At 39.4% G+C, this 17,852-nt stretch overlaps 1 protein-coding gene across 3 annotated transcripts in view; it reads left to right on the plus strand.

Annotated features, from left to right (window-relative positions):
- The first annotated feature begins 642 nt into the window (after window positions 1-642).
- The window catches only part of LOC128688319 (putative uncharacterized protein DDB_G0271606), a 135,959-nt gene continuing 118,749 nt past the window's right edge, over window positions 643-17,852 (plus strand). For 2 of the 3 annotated variants that reach the window (XM_070086652.1, XM_070086653.1), the window contains exons 1-2: window positions 643-899; window positions 13,322-13,396. In XM_070086652.1, the coding sequence (XP_069942753.1) occupies window positions 739-899; window positions 13,322-13,396 (236 nt within the window). In that variant the 5' untranslated portion in view covers window positions 643-738. The remainder of the gene's footprint in view (window positions 900-13,321; window positions 13,397-17,852) is intronic. The other variant, XM_070086654.1, reaches the window with a different exon arrangement.

The following is a 17,852-nucleotide window of genomic DNA, read 5'->3' on the forward strand; positions in this document are numbered from 1 at the left end:
GGGGCTAGTATATTGGTCCATATGTGGTCTATTATGGTTGCACTTGTCTCAGTGAGCCTGGTTGGTTTAGTTATTGTTGGTATGAGAAGTGTGTTGTTCATATTGTGGGATGGGTAAGTTGTAATAGTAGTTGTAGTACTTTGAAGGTCATGTAGATGTCCTCTGAATCCTCTGAACCAATCTTGTACAAGATAATGTTAAACCTAACTTTGTTATTTTTTTAAATACACTACCTAACAGAATACTCCATTCTACTGAATGAACAGCAATGCATGCAACCATTGGACCTGTCTTTGTAATACTCATTTGTATTTTATAGTTATCTGTTTACAATAATGTCTTATCACTGATTTCATCATTGCTTAGTTAATCTTTAAGTTAATTTTAAGCCAGCCCGTAATGCTATACATATAAGTGGCTTTGGCATGCTGCTCTTACCTGTATTTTTTGTACCTCTGTTTGTATGCTAAATTTCTAAATAAATAAGCTTGCTCGGATTTTTAAACCCGGAAGGCTAGCCATCCAGGATCAAGGCACCCATTTGAAGGGTTAATTAACAAATATTAATATTATTTGAGAATATTTTTTTTTGTATTTTATTTAAGAGACAAGGGATTCGGACAAGTTGTGAGGGATAACGAATGCAACAAAATTCAGTTGGTAGTAGGAAGGGAGGGAGAGCAGCTGATAGTATGGTCCCAGCATCACTACGTTCAGCATCACTTTATATTCTTGGCAATGGCTGCAGCTTCGTGTGTCTTCCTCTCCCGCTTGGTGACCAGGAGAGCCTCAGTGGTAGGCCTACTGAGGAATAATGGCTGCACAAGAAAAGACATAACTTTTACCCTCCCAAGACATGTCTCGTCCTCTTCCTGGTTATCACAAGCTAAAAAAGAATGGTGAGATTTTTTTTTTTTTTGGTCTTCTACAATTAATATGATATATGTCATCGGATAAGAGAATCTGTGATGTATGCACCTGTTCTCTGTATAGTGTTGGTCAGGTAAATTACATAAATTTTTCGAAAAAAATGGGGTTTATATAATGGAACTTACGTATGACTTCAAAAGTTTATAGTAAAGTTAATGTGTGCTCCTCTCACTAATATTTACGACTCATGGGAGTCAAAATAAGCAAATTCTTTTGAGAAGTAAAGATAATTCTGCATTACGACTATTTATTTATTTATTTATAAATTTTAGCATACATACAGAGGTACAAAAAATACAGGTAAGAGCAGCATGCCAAAGCCACTTATATGCATAGCATTACGGGCTGGCATAAAATTAACTTAAGATTAACTAAGCAATGATGAAATCAGTGATATTTGGATTAGTTACCCAGGTAATGAACAAAAAGATAAGTAAGTAAGTTCATTCAGGTATACACAAATATAGTTACATAGATTATCATACATAGCAGCATGTGTAGACAACCTGGGATGACCCAAAAAAGTCAGTGATATATTTCCATTGTGGTCCTTCAATACAAGTAAGTTTATTTGGCACAGGTACTGATAAGTACAATTACCATACATAGTGTAAATTACCCAGGATAACCCAAGGAGGGTTAATAACCCAGGATAACCCAAGGAGGGTTAATAACCCAGGATAACCCAAGGAGGGTTAATAACCAAGGATAACCCAAGGAGGGTTAATAACCAAGGATAACCCTTGGAGGGTTAATAACCAAGGATAACCCTTGGAGGGTTAACCCAGGATAACCCAAGGAGGGTTAATAATCCAGGATAAGCCAAGGAGGGTTAATAACCCAGGATAACCCTAGGAGGGTTAACCCAGGATAACCCAAGGAGGGTTAATAACCCAGGATAACCCTAGGAGGGTTAACCCAGGATAACCCAAGGAGGGTTAATAATCCAGGATAAGCCAAGGAGGGTTAATCCAGGATAACCCAAGGAGGGTTAATAACCCAGGATAACCCTTGGAGGGTTAATAACCAAGGATAACCCTTGGGAGGGTTAATAACCCAGGATAACCCTAGGAGGGTTAATAACCCAGGATAACCCTAGGAGGGTTAATCCAGGATAACCCAAGGATGGTTAATAATCCAGGATAACCCAAGGAGGGTTAATATTCCAGGATAACCCTAATAGGATTAATAACCCAGGATAACCCTAGGAGGGTTAATAACCCAGGATAACCCTAGGAGGGTTAATAACCAAGGATAGCCCTAGGAGGGTTAATAACCCAGGATAACCCAAGGATGGTTAATAATCCAGGATAACCCAAGGAGGGTTAACCCAGGATAACCCTAAGAAGGTTAATAACCAAGGATAACCCAAGGAGAGTTAATAACCCAGGATAACCCAAGGAGGGTTAATCCAGGATAACCCAAGGAGGGTTAATCCAGGATAACCCAAGGAGGGTTAATAACCCAGAATAACCCAAGAGAGCCAAGCAGTGTGGCTTATACCACCCATAGCTGTCCTGTAGCTTGATTGCTAGTGCACTCAGCTCCCACATTGAGGTCCATGGTTTGATACCTGGTATGGGTGGAAATAAGACATGTTTCCTTAAGGCACCAGCTACCCATGTTCACCTACCTGTAAGTAAAATAGGTACCTGGGTGCTAGTTGACTGGTGTGGGGTGCACCTAAAATCAGTACCTTAAATCAGTACCTGACCAGCTAGGCTGGTCAGGTACTAATTGCAGTAACAGCCCAGTTGATCTGGCCCTGATCCACCATGAGGCCTGGTCATGGACCAAGCCGCAGGGTGTTGACCCTCGGAATGCCCTCCAGGTGTACTCTAGGACATCCTGGGAACAATATTGACCTAATTTGCCCAAAGTGCTCTGCATAACAAGGGGCTTTCTATATAGTAGTATGTCATTGATGTTGACTAGGCTTGACAGGAGTAAGACAAGAGAGAGAGAGAGGGGTGGGTAGATTGCATTTTTTTGGACAGTAAGAAGGCATTTGACACAGTTCCACACAAGAGATTAGTGCAAAAGCTGGAGGACCAGGCAGGGATAACAGGGAAGGCACTACAATGGATCAGGGAATACCTGTCAGGAAGACAACAACGAGTCATGGTATGTGGCGAGGTGTCAAGAGTGGGCGCCTGTGACGAGTGAGGTTCCACAGGGGTCACTCCTAGGACCAGTGCTGTTTCTGGAAGGAATAGACTCCGAAGTATTCCTGTCTGCAGATGATGTGAAGTTGATGAGAAGAATCCAATCGGATGAGGACCAGGCAGAACTACAAAGGGATCTGGACAGGCTGCAGGCCTGGTCCAGCAACTGGCTCCTGGAGTTCAACCCCACCAAGTGCAAAGTCATGAAGATTGGGGAAGGGCAAAGAAGACTGCAGACAGAGTACAGTCTAGGGGGCCAGAGACAACAAACCTCACTCAAGGAAAAGATCTTGGGGGTGAGTATAACACTGGGCACATGACTCACTGGGCACATCTGAGGCGCACATGAACCAAATAACTACTGCATACGGTCACAAAGCAAACCTAAGTACAGCATTCCAACATCTTAATAAGGAATCGCTTAGGACCCTGTACACTGTGTACGTTAGGCTCATATTCGAGTATGCAGCACCAGTTTGGAACCCACACCTAGCCAAGCATGTAAGGAAACTAGAGAAAGTGCAAGGGTGTGAAGGTTTACTCAGCCCTATAAGATCTTACGCAAGTATTACTAAGGCTGGCTCCTCCTTAGGAAAAGTAATAATAGAAAAAATAACAATAACATACAAATGTAAACACTTTATTGTAAGAAATTATGGAACATGAGAATAAATCCTATTTGAAAGAAGAATGAAAAATGAAATATAAAAATGATAATTGAATTCAACGCTAATTTGTACAGATGTCATTGTAGAGGATAATGTGAATGTTGACACAGTGCATCGTAGAAACTGTAGCCGTTATTGATGGGGGGAGGTCACAGCTCTTACATGACAACCCAACAACCATTTAGCCACACTTTATGTCTAGCCTTGAATAGTCCGTCGAGATGATAGGTACGCAGGTCTTTCGCCACTGCAGAAATTAGAGGTAACTGCCTGGGTTTAGCTACGATAAGGTAAGTAGATCGTGGGTGACATCTCGTAACTGAGTTTGGTCCTACTCTGTCAGATCTTCTCTGTAGTTGCCAGATGACCCTACCTGGCAGTCCAAGCTAGAGAGAGAGAGAGAGAGACAAACATTAACCATTGCTCGATAAATCACTCTCCATGATAAGTGTAGGGTATTTAAAAGAATGGTGAGGATTTAAAGAAAAGATTTAAAATGAAAGTCAGGACAGGATGAACTAAGTCTCAAAATTAATTAAAAGTGAAGCTTTTAAACAATACAGTGGAACCTCTACTTGCGAGTTTAATCCATTCCATGACCTTGCTCGCAACTGGATTTGCTCGTTTGCAGAGTCAGTTTTCCTCATTTAAATTAATTGAAATGCAATTAATCCGTTCCAGTGGAATTCTGTACTTCAATAATTTCGCTAATATCAACTCTTTGGCTTATTTATCTATCTCACTTCATCTAATATGACATAATAAACAATATAAATAACATAGAAACCTGATATATACTTTAAAATGAATAAAATATGTCATTCATGAAGTGGTATGGGCGGTGTCGGCGGTGGACAAGAGTTTGTCTGGAGACTGGGTAAAATACTTCATGAATAATTTCACTAATATCATCTATACGGCTTATTTATATATCACAGTTCATCTAATATGACATAACAAACAATATAAATAACATAGAAACATGATATATACTCTAGAATGAATAAAATATGTCATTATGTAACAGGTGGAGGCAGCCACAACTGCTCCCTCTTTGTTGTGGTAAACACTGCCATCTAGTGACGGCCTTTTGAAGCCGTCTATTATTATAATTATTATATGTAGTATGTACATTATTATTATATATGTATTATTATTATACATATTATATTATTATTATTATTTTTTTTTTATTATCACACTGGCCGATTCCCACCAAGGCAGGGTGGCCCCGAAAAAGAAAAACCCCCACCATCACTCACTCCATCACTGTCTTGCCAGAAGGGTGCTTTACACTACAGTTTTTAAACTGCAACATTAACACCCCTCCTTCAGAGTGCAGGCACTGTACTTCCCATCTCCAGGACTCAAGTCCGGCCTGCTGGTTTCCCTGAACCCCTTCATAAATGTTACTTTGCTTACACTCCAACAGCACGTCAAGTATTAAAAACCATTTGTCTCCATTCACTCGTATCAAACACGCTCACGCATGCCTGCTGGAAGTCCAAGCCCCTCGCACACAAAACCTCCTTTGCCCCCTCCCTCCAACCTTTCCTAGGCCGACCCCTACCCCGCCTTCCTTCCACTACAGACTGATACACTCTTGAAGTCACTCTGTTTCGCTCCATTCTCTCTATAGGTCCGAACCACCTCAACAACCCTTCCTCAGCCCTCTGGACAACAGTTTTGGTAATCCCGCACCTCCTCCTAACTTCTAAACTACGAATTCTCTGCATTATATTCACACCTTCTCCTCGCTGCAACATTCATCACCCATGCTTCACACCCATATAAGAGCATTGGTAAAACTATACTCTCATACATTCCCCTCTTTGCCTCCAAGGACAAAGTTCTTTGTCTCCACAGACTCCTAAGTACACCACTCACCCTTTTCCCCTCATCAATTCTATGATTCACCTCATCTTTCATAGACCCATCCGCTGACACGTCCACTCCCAAATATCTGAATACATTCACCTCCTCCATACTCTCTCCCTCCAATCTGATATCCAATCTTTCATCACCTAATCTTTTTGTTTTCCTCATAACCTTACTCTTTCCTGTATTCACTTTTAATTTTCTTCTTTTGCACACCCTACCAAATTCATCCACCAATCTCTGCAACTTCTCTTCAGAATCTCCCAAGAGCACAGTGTCATCAGCAAAGAGCAACTGTGACAACTCCCACTTTATGTGTGATTCTTTATCTTTTAACTCCACGCCTCTTGCCAAGACCCTCGCATTTACTTCTCTTACAACCCCATCTATAAATATATTAAACAACCACGGTGACATCACACATCCTTGTCTAAGGCCTACTTTTACTGGGAAATAATTTCCCTCTTTCCTACATACTCTAACTTGAGCCTCACTATCCTCGTAAAAACTCTTCACTGCTTTCAGTAACCTACCTCCTACACCATACACCTGCAACATCTGCCACATTGCCCCCCTATCCACCCTGTCATACGCCTTTTCCAAATCCATAAATGCCACAAAGACCTCTTTAGCCTTATCTAAATACTGTTCACTTATATGTTTCACTGTAAACACCTGATCCACACACCCCCTACCTTTCCTAAAGCCTCCTTGTTCATCTGCTATCCTATTCTCCGTCTTACTCTTAATTCTTTCAATAATAACTCTACCATACACTTTACCAGGTATACTCAACAGACTTATCCCCCTATAATTTTTGCACTCTCTTTTGTCCCCTTTGCCTTTATACAAAGGAACTATGCGTGCTCTCTGCCAATCCCTAGGTACCTTACCCTCTTCCATACATTTATTAAATAATTGCACCAACCACTCCAAAACTATATCCCCACCTGCTTTTAACATTTCTGTCTTTATCCCATCAATCCCGGCTGCCTTACCCCCTTTCATTTTACCTACTGCCTCACGAACTTCCCCCACACTCACAACTGGCTCTTCCTCACTCCTACAAGATGTTATTCCTCCTTGCCCTATACATGAAATCACAGCTTCCGTATCTTCATCAACATTTAACAATTCCTCAAAATATTCCCTCCATCTTCCCAATACCTCTAACTCTCCATTTAATAACTCTCCTCTCCTATTTTTAACTGACAAATCCATTTGTTCTCTAGGCTTCCTTAGCTTGTTAATCTCACTCCAAAACTTTTTCTTATTTTCAACAAAATTTGTTGATAACATCTCACCCACTCTCTCATTTGCTCTCTTTTTACATTGCTTCACCACTCTCTTAACCTCTCTCTTTTTCTCCATATACTCTTCCCTCCTTGCATCACTTCTACTTTGTAAAAACTTCTCATATGCTAACTTTTTCTCCCTTACTACTCTCTTTACATCATCATTCCACCAATCGCTCCTCTTCCCTCCCGCACCCACTTTCCTGTAACCACAAACTTCTGCTGAACACTCTAACATTACATTTTTAAACCTACCCCATACCTCTTTGACCCCATTGCCTATGCTCTCATTAGCCCATCTGTCCTCCAATAAGTGTTTATATCTTACCCTAACTGCCTCCTCTTTTAGTTTATAAACCTTCACCTCTCTCTTCCCTGATGCTTCTATTCTCCTTGTATTCCATCTACCTTTTACTCTCAGTGTAGCTACAACTAGAAAGTAATCTGATATATCTGTGGCCTCTCTATAAACATGTACATCCTGAAGTCTACTCAACAGTCTTTTATCTACGAACACATAATCCAACAAACTATTGTCATTTCGCCCTACATCATATCTTGTATACTTATTTATCCTCTTTTTCTTAAAATATGTATTACCTATAACTAAACCCCTTTCTATACAAAGTTCAATCAAAGGGCTCCCATTATCATTTACACCTGGCACCCCAAACTTGCTTACCACACCCTCTCTAAAAGTTTCTCCTACTTTAGCATTCAGATCCCTTACCGAAATTCTCTCACTTGGTTCAAAGGCTCCTATACATTCACTTAACATCACCCAAAATATCTCTCTCTCTCTCCTCTTCATTCCTCTCTTCTCCAGGTGCATACACACTTATTATGACCCACTTTTCGCATCCAACCTTTACTTTAATCCACATAATTCTTGAATTTACACATTCATATTCTCTTTTCTCCTTCCATAACTGATCCTTCAACATTACTGCTACCCCTTCCTTTGCTCTAACTCTCTCAGATACTCCAGATTTAATTCCATTTATTTCCCCCTACCGAAACTCCCCTACCCCCTTCAGCTTTGTTTCGCTTAGGGCCAGGACATCCAACTTCTTTTCATTCATAACATCAGCAATCATCCGTTTCTTGTCATCCGCACTACATCCACGCACATTCAAGCATCCCAGTTTTATAAAGTTTTTCTTCTTCTCTTTTTTAGTAAATGTCTACAGGAGAAGGGGTTACTAGCCCATTGCTCCCGGCATTTTAGTCGCCTCATATGACACGCATGGCTTACGGAGGAAAGATTCTTTTCCACTTCCCCATGGACAATAGAAGAAATAAAGAAGAACAAGAGCTATTTAGAAAAAGGAGAAAAACCTAGATGTATGTATATATACAGTGGACCCCCGGTTAACGATATTTTTTCACTACAGAAGCATGTTCAGGTGCCAGTACTGACCGAATTTGTTCCCATAAGGAATATTGTGAAGTAGATTAGTCCATTTCAGACCCCCAAACATACACGTACAAACGCACTTACATAATTACACTTACATAATTGGTCGCATTCGGAGGTAATCGTTATGCGGGGGTCCACTGTATATGCATGTGCGTGTCTGTGAAGTGTGATCAAAGTGTAAGTAGGAGTAGTAAGATATCCCTGTTATCTAGCGTGTTTATGAGACAGAAAAAGAAACCAGCAATCCTACCATCATGCAAAACAGTTAAAGGTTTCTGTTTCACAGTCATCTGGCAGGACGGTAGTACTTCCCTGGGTGGTTGTTGTCTACCAACCTACTACTTATTATTATTATTATTATTGTATTATATTATACTATTATTATTATACGTATTATTATTATACGTATTATTATACATATTATTATTATTTTTTTTTTTTTTTCAACAAGTCGGCCGTCTCCCACCGAGGCAGAGTGACCCAAAAAAGAAAGAAAATCCCCAAAAAGAAAATACTTTCATCATCATTCAACACTTTCACCACACTCACACATTATCACTACTTTTGCAAAGGTGCTCAAAATACAACATATACGTATACGCATATACGTATAAAGATACGCAACATATCCCTCCAAACTGCCAATATCCCAAACCCCTCCTTTAAAGTGCAGGCATTGTACTTCCCATTTCCAGGACTCAAGTCCGACTATATGAAAATAACCGGTTTCCCTGAATCCCTTCACAAAATATTACCCTGCTCACACTCCAACAGATCGTCAGGTCCCAAGTATCATTCGTCTCCATTCACTCCTATCTAACACGCTCATGCACGATGCTGGAAGTCCAAGCCCCTTGCCCACAAAACCTCCTTTACCCCCCTCTTTCCAACCCTTTCTTTCCCTATCAATTTATATGCTTTCCATGTCATTCTACTTTGATCCATTCTCTCTAAATGACCAAACCACCTCAACAACCCCTCTTCTCCCCTCTGACTAATGCTTTTATTAACTCCACACCTTCTCCTAATTTCCACACTTCGAATTTTCTGCATAATATTTACACCACACATTGCCCTTAGACAGGACATCTCCACTGCCTCCAACCGTCTCCTCGCTGCTGCATTTACCACCCAAGCTTCACATCCATATAAGAGTGTTGGTACTACTATACTTTCATACATTCCCTTCTTTGCCTCCATAGATAACGTTTTTTGACTCCACATATACCTCAACGCACCACTCACCTTTTTTCCCTCATCAATTCTATGATTAACCTCATCCTTCATAAACCCATCCGCCGACACGTCAACTCCCAAGTATCTGAAAACATTCACTTCTTCCATACTCCTCCTCCCCAATTTGATATACAATTTTTCTTTATCTAAATCATTTGATACCCTCATCACCTTACTCTTTTCTATGTTCACTTTCAACTTTCTACCTTTACACACATTCTCAAACTCATCCACTAACCTTTGCAATTTTTCTTTAGAATCTCCCATAAGCACAGTATCATCAGCAAAAAGTAACTGTGTCAGTTCCCATTTTGAATTTGATTTCCCATAATTTAATCCCACCCCTCTCCCGAACATCCTAGCATTTACTTCTTTTACAACCCCATCTATAAATATATTAAACAACCATGGTGACATTACACATCCCTGTCTAAGACCTACTTTTACCTGGAAGTATTCTCCCTCTCTTCTACATACCCTAACCTGAGCCTCACTATCCTCATAAAAGCTCTTTACAGCATTTAGTAACTTACCACCTATTCCATATACTTGCAACATCTGCCACATTGCTCCTCTATCCACTCTATCATATGCCTTTTCTAAATCCATAAATGCAATAAAAACTTCCCTACCTTTATCTAAATACTGTTCACATATATGCTTCAATGTAAACACTTAATCTTCACATCCCCTACCCACTCTGAAGCCTTCCTGCTCATCCGCAATCCTACATTCTGTCTTACCTCTAATTCTTTCAATTATAACCCTACCGTATACTTTTCCTGGTATACTCAGTAAATTTATTCCTCTATAATTTTTACAATCTCTTTTGTCCCCTTTCCCTTTATATAAAGGGACTGTACATGCTCTCCACAAATCCCTAGGTACCTTCCCCTCTTTCATACATTTATTAAACAAAAGTACCAACCACTCCAACACTATATCCCCCCTGCTTTTAACATTTCTGTCATGATCGCATCAGTTCCACCTGCTTTACCCCCTTTCATTCTACGTAATGCCTCACGTACCTCCCCCACACTTACATTCTGCTCTTCTTCACTCCTAAAAGATGGTATACCTCCCTGGCCAGTGCATGAAATTACCGCCTCCCTTTCTTCCTCAACATTTAAAAGTTCCTCAAAATATTCTCGCCATCTACCTAATACCTCCCTCTCCCCATCTACTAACTCCCCTACTCTGTTTTTAACTGACAAATCCATACTTTTCTTAGGCTTTCTTAACTTGTTTAACTCACTCCAAAATTTTTTCTTATTTTCATTAAAATTTCTTGACAGTGCCTCTCCCACTCTTTCATCTGCTCTCCTTTTGCACTCTCGCACCACTCTCTTCACCTTTCTTTTACTCTCCATATACTCTGCTTTTCTTATAACACTTCTGCTTTGTAAAAACCTCTCGTAAGCTACCTTTTTCTCTTTTATCACACCCTTTACTTCATCATTCCACCAATCACTCCTCTTTCCTCCTGCCCCCACCCTCCTATAACCACAAACTTGTGCCCCACATTCTAATACTGCATTTTTAAAACTATTCCAACCCTCTTCAACCCCCCCACTACTCATCTTTGCACTAGCCCACCTTTCTGCCAATAGTCGCTTATATCTCGCCCGAACTTCCTCCTCCCTTAGTTTATACGCTTTCACCTCCCTCTTACTTGTTGTTGCCACCTTCCTCTTTTCCCATCTACCTCTTACTCTAACTGTAGCTACAACTAAATTATGATCCGATATATCAGTTGCCCCTCTATAAACATGTACATCCTGGAGCCTACCCATCAACCTTTATTCCACCAATACATAATCTAACAAACTACTTTCATTACGTGCTACATCATACCTTGTATATTTATTTATCCTCTTTTTCATAAAATATATATTACTTATTACCAAATTTCTTTCTACACATAGCTCAATTAAAGGCGCCCTATTTACATTTACCCCTGGCACCCCAAATTTACCTACTACTCCCTCCATAACATTTTTACCCACTTTAGCATTGAAATCCCCAACCACCATTACTCTCACACTTGATTCAAAACTCCCCACGCATTCACTCAACATTTCCCAGAATCTCTCTCTCTCCTCTACACGTCTCTCTTCTCCAGGTGCATACACGCTTACTATAACCCACTTTTCATATTCAATCTTTATTTTACTCCACATAATCCTTGAATTTATACATTTGTAGTCCCTCTTTTCCTGCCATAGCTTATCCTTCAACATTATTGCTACTCCTTCTTTAGCTCTAACTCTATTTGAAACCCCTGACCTAATCCCATTTATTCCTCTCCATTGAAACTCTCCCACCCCCTTCAGCTTTGTTTCACTTAAAGCCAGGACATCCAGTTTCTTCTCATTCATAACATCCACAATCATCTCTTTCTTATCATTTGCACAACATCCACACACATTCAGACTTCCCACTTTGACAATTTTCTTCTTATTCTTTTTAGTAATCTTTATTACTATTACTATTATTATTATTATTATTATTATTATTATTATTATTATATAAATAATTTATAATTTTTATTCACTCAAAAAATATAAGATTTAATGTTAGTCCTTAATGCAAAAAATGTATAAATAATGTCAACCCATTCACAACTGCATGTTGGAATGGACAATGATGTCATTTGTTTACTCTGAAACAGCCAAGCAATGGACCATTTCTCCTAGGTTGAGCTCTATTTCGAGGTACTTTTCGTCGTGAAAGCAATTAAAATTGTCTATTTTTGTAATATATGTATCTTCCATTCTTTCAAATGAGACCAAAAAGCGAGAACACAACCATAAAAACCATTCGAAATTATGCACAGGAGTGGCTAATTGCTGAGAAGTGAACTCCATTATTTATGCTTAGATTTCTTTCATTTTTGGTGTACGTTAAGAAGCATCTTTCCATCATACATTGCCCAAGTTTCAATAAGATAGTCCGACAAACAAATGAGATACAATTCCCGAGATCAAGAGCAAGAACCCCTCACCTGTGTCAAGGAACCTGCCTTGAGATCTGGTCGCTTGTGGAAATTTTGTTCGCGTATGGAAGCAAAAAATCGACCCATCGACTGCTCATATTTGGAAAAACTTGCACGTGGACATGCTAACAAGTAGAGGTTCCACTGTATATAAATCAAGACAGGAGCAGAGGCGAATACTTACAACCGTGTTGGGAGGTGCTAGTCAATTGAATGGAGACAAATGGTATTTGCGACCTGACGAGCTGTTGGAGTGTGAGCAGGGTAATATTTAGTGAAGGGATTCAGAGAAACCGGTTATTTTATATAACCGGACTTGAGTCCTGGAAATGGGAAGTACAGTGCCTGCACTCTAAAGGAGGGGTTTGGGATATTGGCAGTTTGGAGGGATATATTGTGTATTTTTATACATATATACTTCTAAACTGTTGTATTCTGGGCACCTCTGCAAAAACAGTGATTATGTGTGAGTGAGGTGAAAGTGTTGAATGATAATGAAAGTATTTTCTTTTTGGGGATTTTCTTTCTTTTTGGGTCACCCTGCCTCGGTGGGAGACGGCTGACTTGTTGGAAAAAAAAAAAAAGATCATATTTGTTGGGATTTTTAACCCAAAAGGTTAGCCACCAGGATAACCCAAGAAAGTCAGTGCATCATTGGCATCTGTCTGTCTTATTTCCTTTGGGGTCTTTTAATCTTGTCTTCCGGGATGCCACCCACACCATTTGACTAACAGGGACAGGAGGTGTAAGGAAACACGCCCAACATTTTCACCCACGCCAGGGATCGAACCATGGACAGGTTACCTTAGGTAAGTAAGTTTATTTAGGCACAGGTACACATGAGTACAATTATCATACATAGTGTAAATTGCCACAGATGCAAGTTTTCTAATAAGAAGTCTCACAAATATGACTGACAAGCTCTAGTTCATTTCCCCTCAAATTCATTGCGAATGACTCGAAATTATAACGGCATGATTATAAACAACTTGCTGAATAAAGGGGGATTCAAACCCGCTGTAACAGCGTGAAACTATGGATAGTACTGGCCTGCTAGTTTTAGGACTGGCTTGTCACAAGTTTTAACCCTGGTCTGTTCAGCAAGTTGTCTACAATTGTGCTACAATTTCACGAGTCATCTGTCATATATAATACTGTATAGGCCTGCCAGTATACCGAGTGTTTTTTTTTTTTAAATACTTTAGGGCACAGTATATGTTCAAGTAGATAAGGACAGGTACCATCCGACTTACGACCAAGTTTGGTTCCGACCAACCAGTCATAAGTCAAAATGGACGTAAGTCGAATATCAACATCACACTTTTGTAATGATTTTATTTTATTGGTTTTACCTTGGTATTTCATTTTTTACTTTACTTTTTATGCTGTTAGTACTGTGTTTTATTCCGTAAGGTTTAGGATAAACACTGTGTACAACACAAACAGTTGTTCATTTCCCAGAAATTTGGCATAAAAAACATGGTCGTAAGTCAAGTGGTTGTATGTCGAGAAGGTCGTAAGTCATATGGTAGGTGTAGTTATGTACATGGATATCCCAACTTTAATGCTGCATTGCATAAGTTCATAAATGAAGAGGCCAAGGATATTGGCCCAGCAAGCTAGGTGCCCAAAATTAACAGCTACTCAACTGACAGCTGTACTAAGAGCACTTACTAGTGGCTATTGAACAAAGTGTTTAACAAATTCCAGAAAATTTAGAAATACTAGCAAGGCAGTTACCTATTTGTAGCTACAGAAGCAGAGCTATGCTCATGGTGTCCTGTCTTCATTAACAAGTTCATCATATAATTTTTAAATTTTCAATGGTTGTATGTATTACCACGACTTTCACGACTTATGTCATCTCCCACCCTAATCTTGCCTCACTCAACACCATTGTTAACGAAGAGCTAGTAAAAATATTGACCTGGATGACTGCTAATAAACTTACACTTAATACAGACAAAACCTTCTGTATTATGTTTGGAAACAGAGCAGGTGTTGCCCAGCTGAACATAATGATTAAAAACACTCTTATTGCTAAACATAGTGAGGGCAAATTCCTGGACCTGCACCTTGACAGCAACCTGAAATTCAACACCCATATACAACACATAAATTCTAATACATATTAACCCTGAACTAAAACACTTTCATGATAGTTGCGACAGGACCCATAGACACAATACCAAACACAAAAATCTCTGACATTCCTAGTGTCCAGCTAAATCTCTACAAAAATTCAATATACACTAGAACTGCAGACTCGGCCACCATTTTCAAAACTACCGTAAAAAAAGGTCTAATCTCCCTAACACACCCCATCATCAACTAACTACAGTGGAACCTCAAATATCGAACTTAATCCATTCCAGGAGTTAGTTCTAAATTCGAAAAGTCTGAAAAGCGAAGCTATATTTCCCATAAGAAATAATGGAAATACAATTAATCCGTTACAGAAACCCAAAAATATTCACAAAAAAAAACATTTTATAGAGATTAATTATAGTTTTACATACAACAAATATGGTATGTATTAATAAATTTAAATAAACATGTAAAATAACATTTTACTTACCTTTATTGAAGACTGGTGATGGCATCTGTAAGATAGGGAGGAGGAGGAGTGAGGGAGTTGAGGTTAGTGTTTGGAAGGAGAATCCCCCTCCATGAGGACAGGTATCAAAGCCCTCTCTGGGGTTACTTCCCTTCTCTGTCTTTTAATGCCTCTAGGACCAGCTTGAGAGTCACTAGACCCTTGTCTCACAAAATATCTGTCCACAGTCCTCTGTTTTTGGTGCCTCTTTAAGATTTCCCTAAAATGGAACATGGTTCTATCACTGAACTTGTTGCAAAGATGGCTTGTTTCAGTTTGCTCAGGGTGGTACTTCTCTGCAAACATTTGGACATCATTCCACTTCTGTATTATTTCCTTCTTCACATCTATGGTGTTTCTCACTTTCTTTACCACGGGGGTACTACTAGCAAGTTTCTTTGGGCCCATTGTAGCTTATTTCACAGTCCCACAAGCACTAAACACAATGAAATAATCGTAAAATGTTTGAATGAGAGCGCAGGTTAGTGTTCACTCAAGCATCAACAAAACCAGACTGGCTCACGGCGCCTGCGTGGGGGCGCAGAGCGGGCTGCCGGACAGGTTCGGTACCCAGCGGTTCAAAAATAGGGGCGAGTTCGATAACAGGGACAAAGTTGGTTCGAAAAAAGGGTTCTATTTCGAAGAGTTCGATGAGCGATGCGTTCGAAATTTGAGGTTCCACTGTATATGAAAACCACCTATTCTCTTTTTAGTACCATGCACACATCCAAAACAAAAGAGATTTACTCTCAATATCTGTTATTCCCCTAATTTACACTTATGCTCACCCAGTTGACTGTAAACATAAAATTTCTAATATAGCTATTGCCTAATAAATCTAAGTTAGCCCTTAGCCAAGACTTAACCATTCTCATTACGTACTAAATTTACTAATTGTAATATTGTTATGTGTTTTGTACTACCTCATTATTATAAATCTAATTAATCACTTCAGTTACCTAGTATGCAATAAGGTATATTAAAATGTACTGCTCCATAACCTGTGTCAGTATAAAGTAAGAATTAGGATTAGCCTTCCCGAAATGCCTAGGCATGCTAGAGGCCTTCTTTGTAATTAATAATTTATAATATGTAAACCATACATTGTAAGCTTTGCAAGGAAATAAATATTTTCATTTTCATTTTCATTCAGCTTCCCTCCAACTGTATTTCTAAAGAAAAAATTATCAGTATCCCTTTTGCTCCATTTTTTCTTAATTTATATCTGTGTCCTATTGTCATTTCTATTGAAGATACAGTAAACCCTCCATATAATGGACCTTCACATAACAGACGTTGGTAATAAGGAACAAAATTCACTGGGTCAATTTATTTGGAAACGAGGGACAAAATCTGTTGGTTACAGAATTGTTCGTTATAATAACAACCATTGCAGAACAGTCTCTTCTCTATCCACTGCAACTGCCATTATTGACAATCCACTCCCCTAATTAATCCATTATATAGAGGGTTTACTTACTAAAAACTTCTTTATCTATTCTTTCAAGTACTGATTCTTGTACCCAAGAGGACATTTTTCCTCTTATCACTGTTCACATTTCTCTTTCAACCAGAAAGTCTCTTATCTATTTCAATAGATTATCTTTTATTTTTTGCCTGTGTTTTAAAGTTTCCAAATTAGTCTTATGAGAGTGATGGAACATGCATTGCAGTTAGTGATCCAAAATAAACCTTGATTTCATCATTTTACTATGATGTTGCCATAATGAGAAGGCACAGTTTTAAGTTAGTAAATAATTACTATTCTAGAGAGCAAAGACAGAAGTGATACTGTACTAAAGAATTCTCCTGCAGTTAGCTACAGCCTGGGTACCTATTCCTCTGTGTAGGAGTTGGGACAAGGATAGTGAATGAGGGAGGAGATGGGATGAGGAGGAGTGAGGAGGGAGGAGATGGGATGAGGAGGAGTGAGGAGGGAGGGAGGGAGGTACTTTATGTCAAGTCATCATTACTTACTACTACTGTCTCTCTCTCTAGCTAAGCTGAATGACCAACCCAAGTTTTGGGTCTTTTTGTGAATACAGTATAATAATGTATTATATCCTTAATGAATTTATTATATGCAGTATGAATACAATTATTTATACAGTATTTATTGTAATATATTTGAGTGAACTTAGCCTAAAGAAATAAACAGACATGAAAAAATGAACTGTGAACAGAGTTTTTTTTTATTAGTTGACAAGGACACTGTAACATGACACACCAACTTGTGCTGCTGTGGTGCTAGCCAACAACTACATGTACCACCTTTCTTTCTGGTTCCTCACCCCTCTTCCTTCCCAAATCCCTTCTTCACCTCTCATCCTTTCTCACTTCCTCACACTCTTTCCCCCCTCCCTTCCCTCACCTAGTTGTTGTTGCAGGGGCTGAGTCACAGCTCCTGGCCCAGCCTCTTCACTAGCCACTACTGGGTCACTCTTCCCGCTCCGTGAGCTTTATCATACCTCTTCTTAAAGCTATGAATGGATCCTGCCTCCACTACATCGCTTCCCAAACTATTCCACTTCCTGGCTACTCTGTGACTGAAGAAATACTTCCTAGCATCCTTGTGATTCATCTGAGTCTTCAACTTCCAACTGTGACCCTTTGTTGCTGTGTCCCATTTCTGGAACATTCTGTCTCTGTCCACCTTGTCAATTTCTCTC

This window comes from Cherax quadricarinatus, chromosome 19 (assembly GCF_038502225.1).
Source record: "Cherax quadricarinatus isolate ZL_2023a chromosome 19, ASM3850222v1, whole genome shotgun sequence".
Classification (NCBI taxonomy): Eukaryota; Metazoa; Arthropoda; class Malacostraca; order Decapoda; family Parastacidae; genus Cherax; species Cherax quadricarinatus.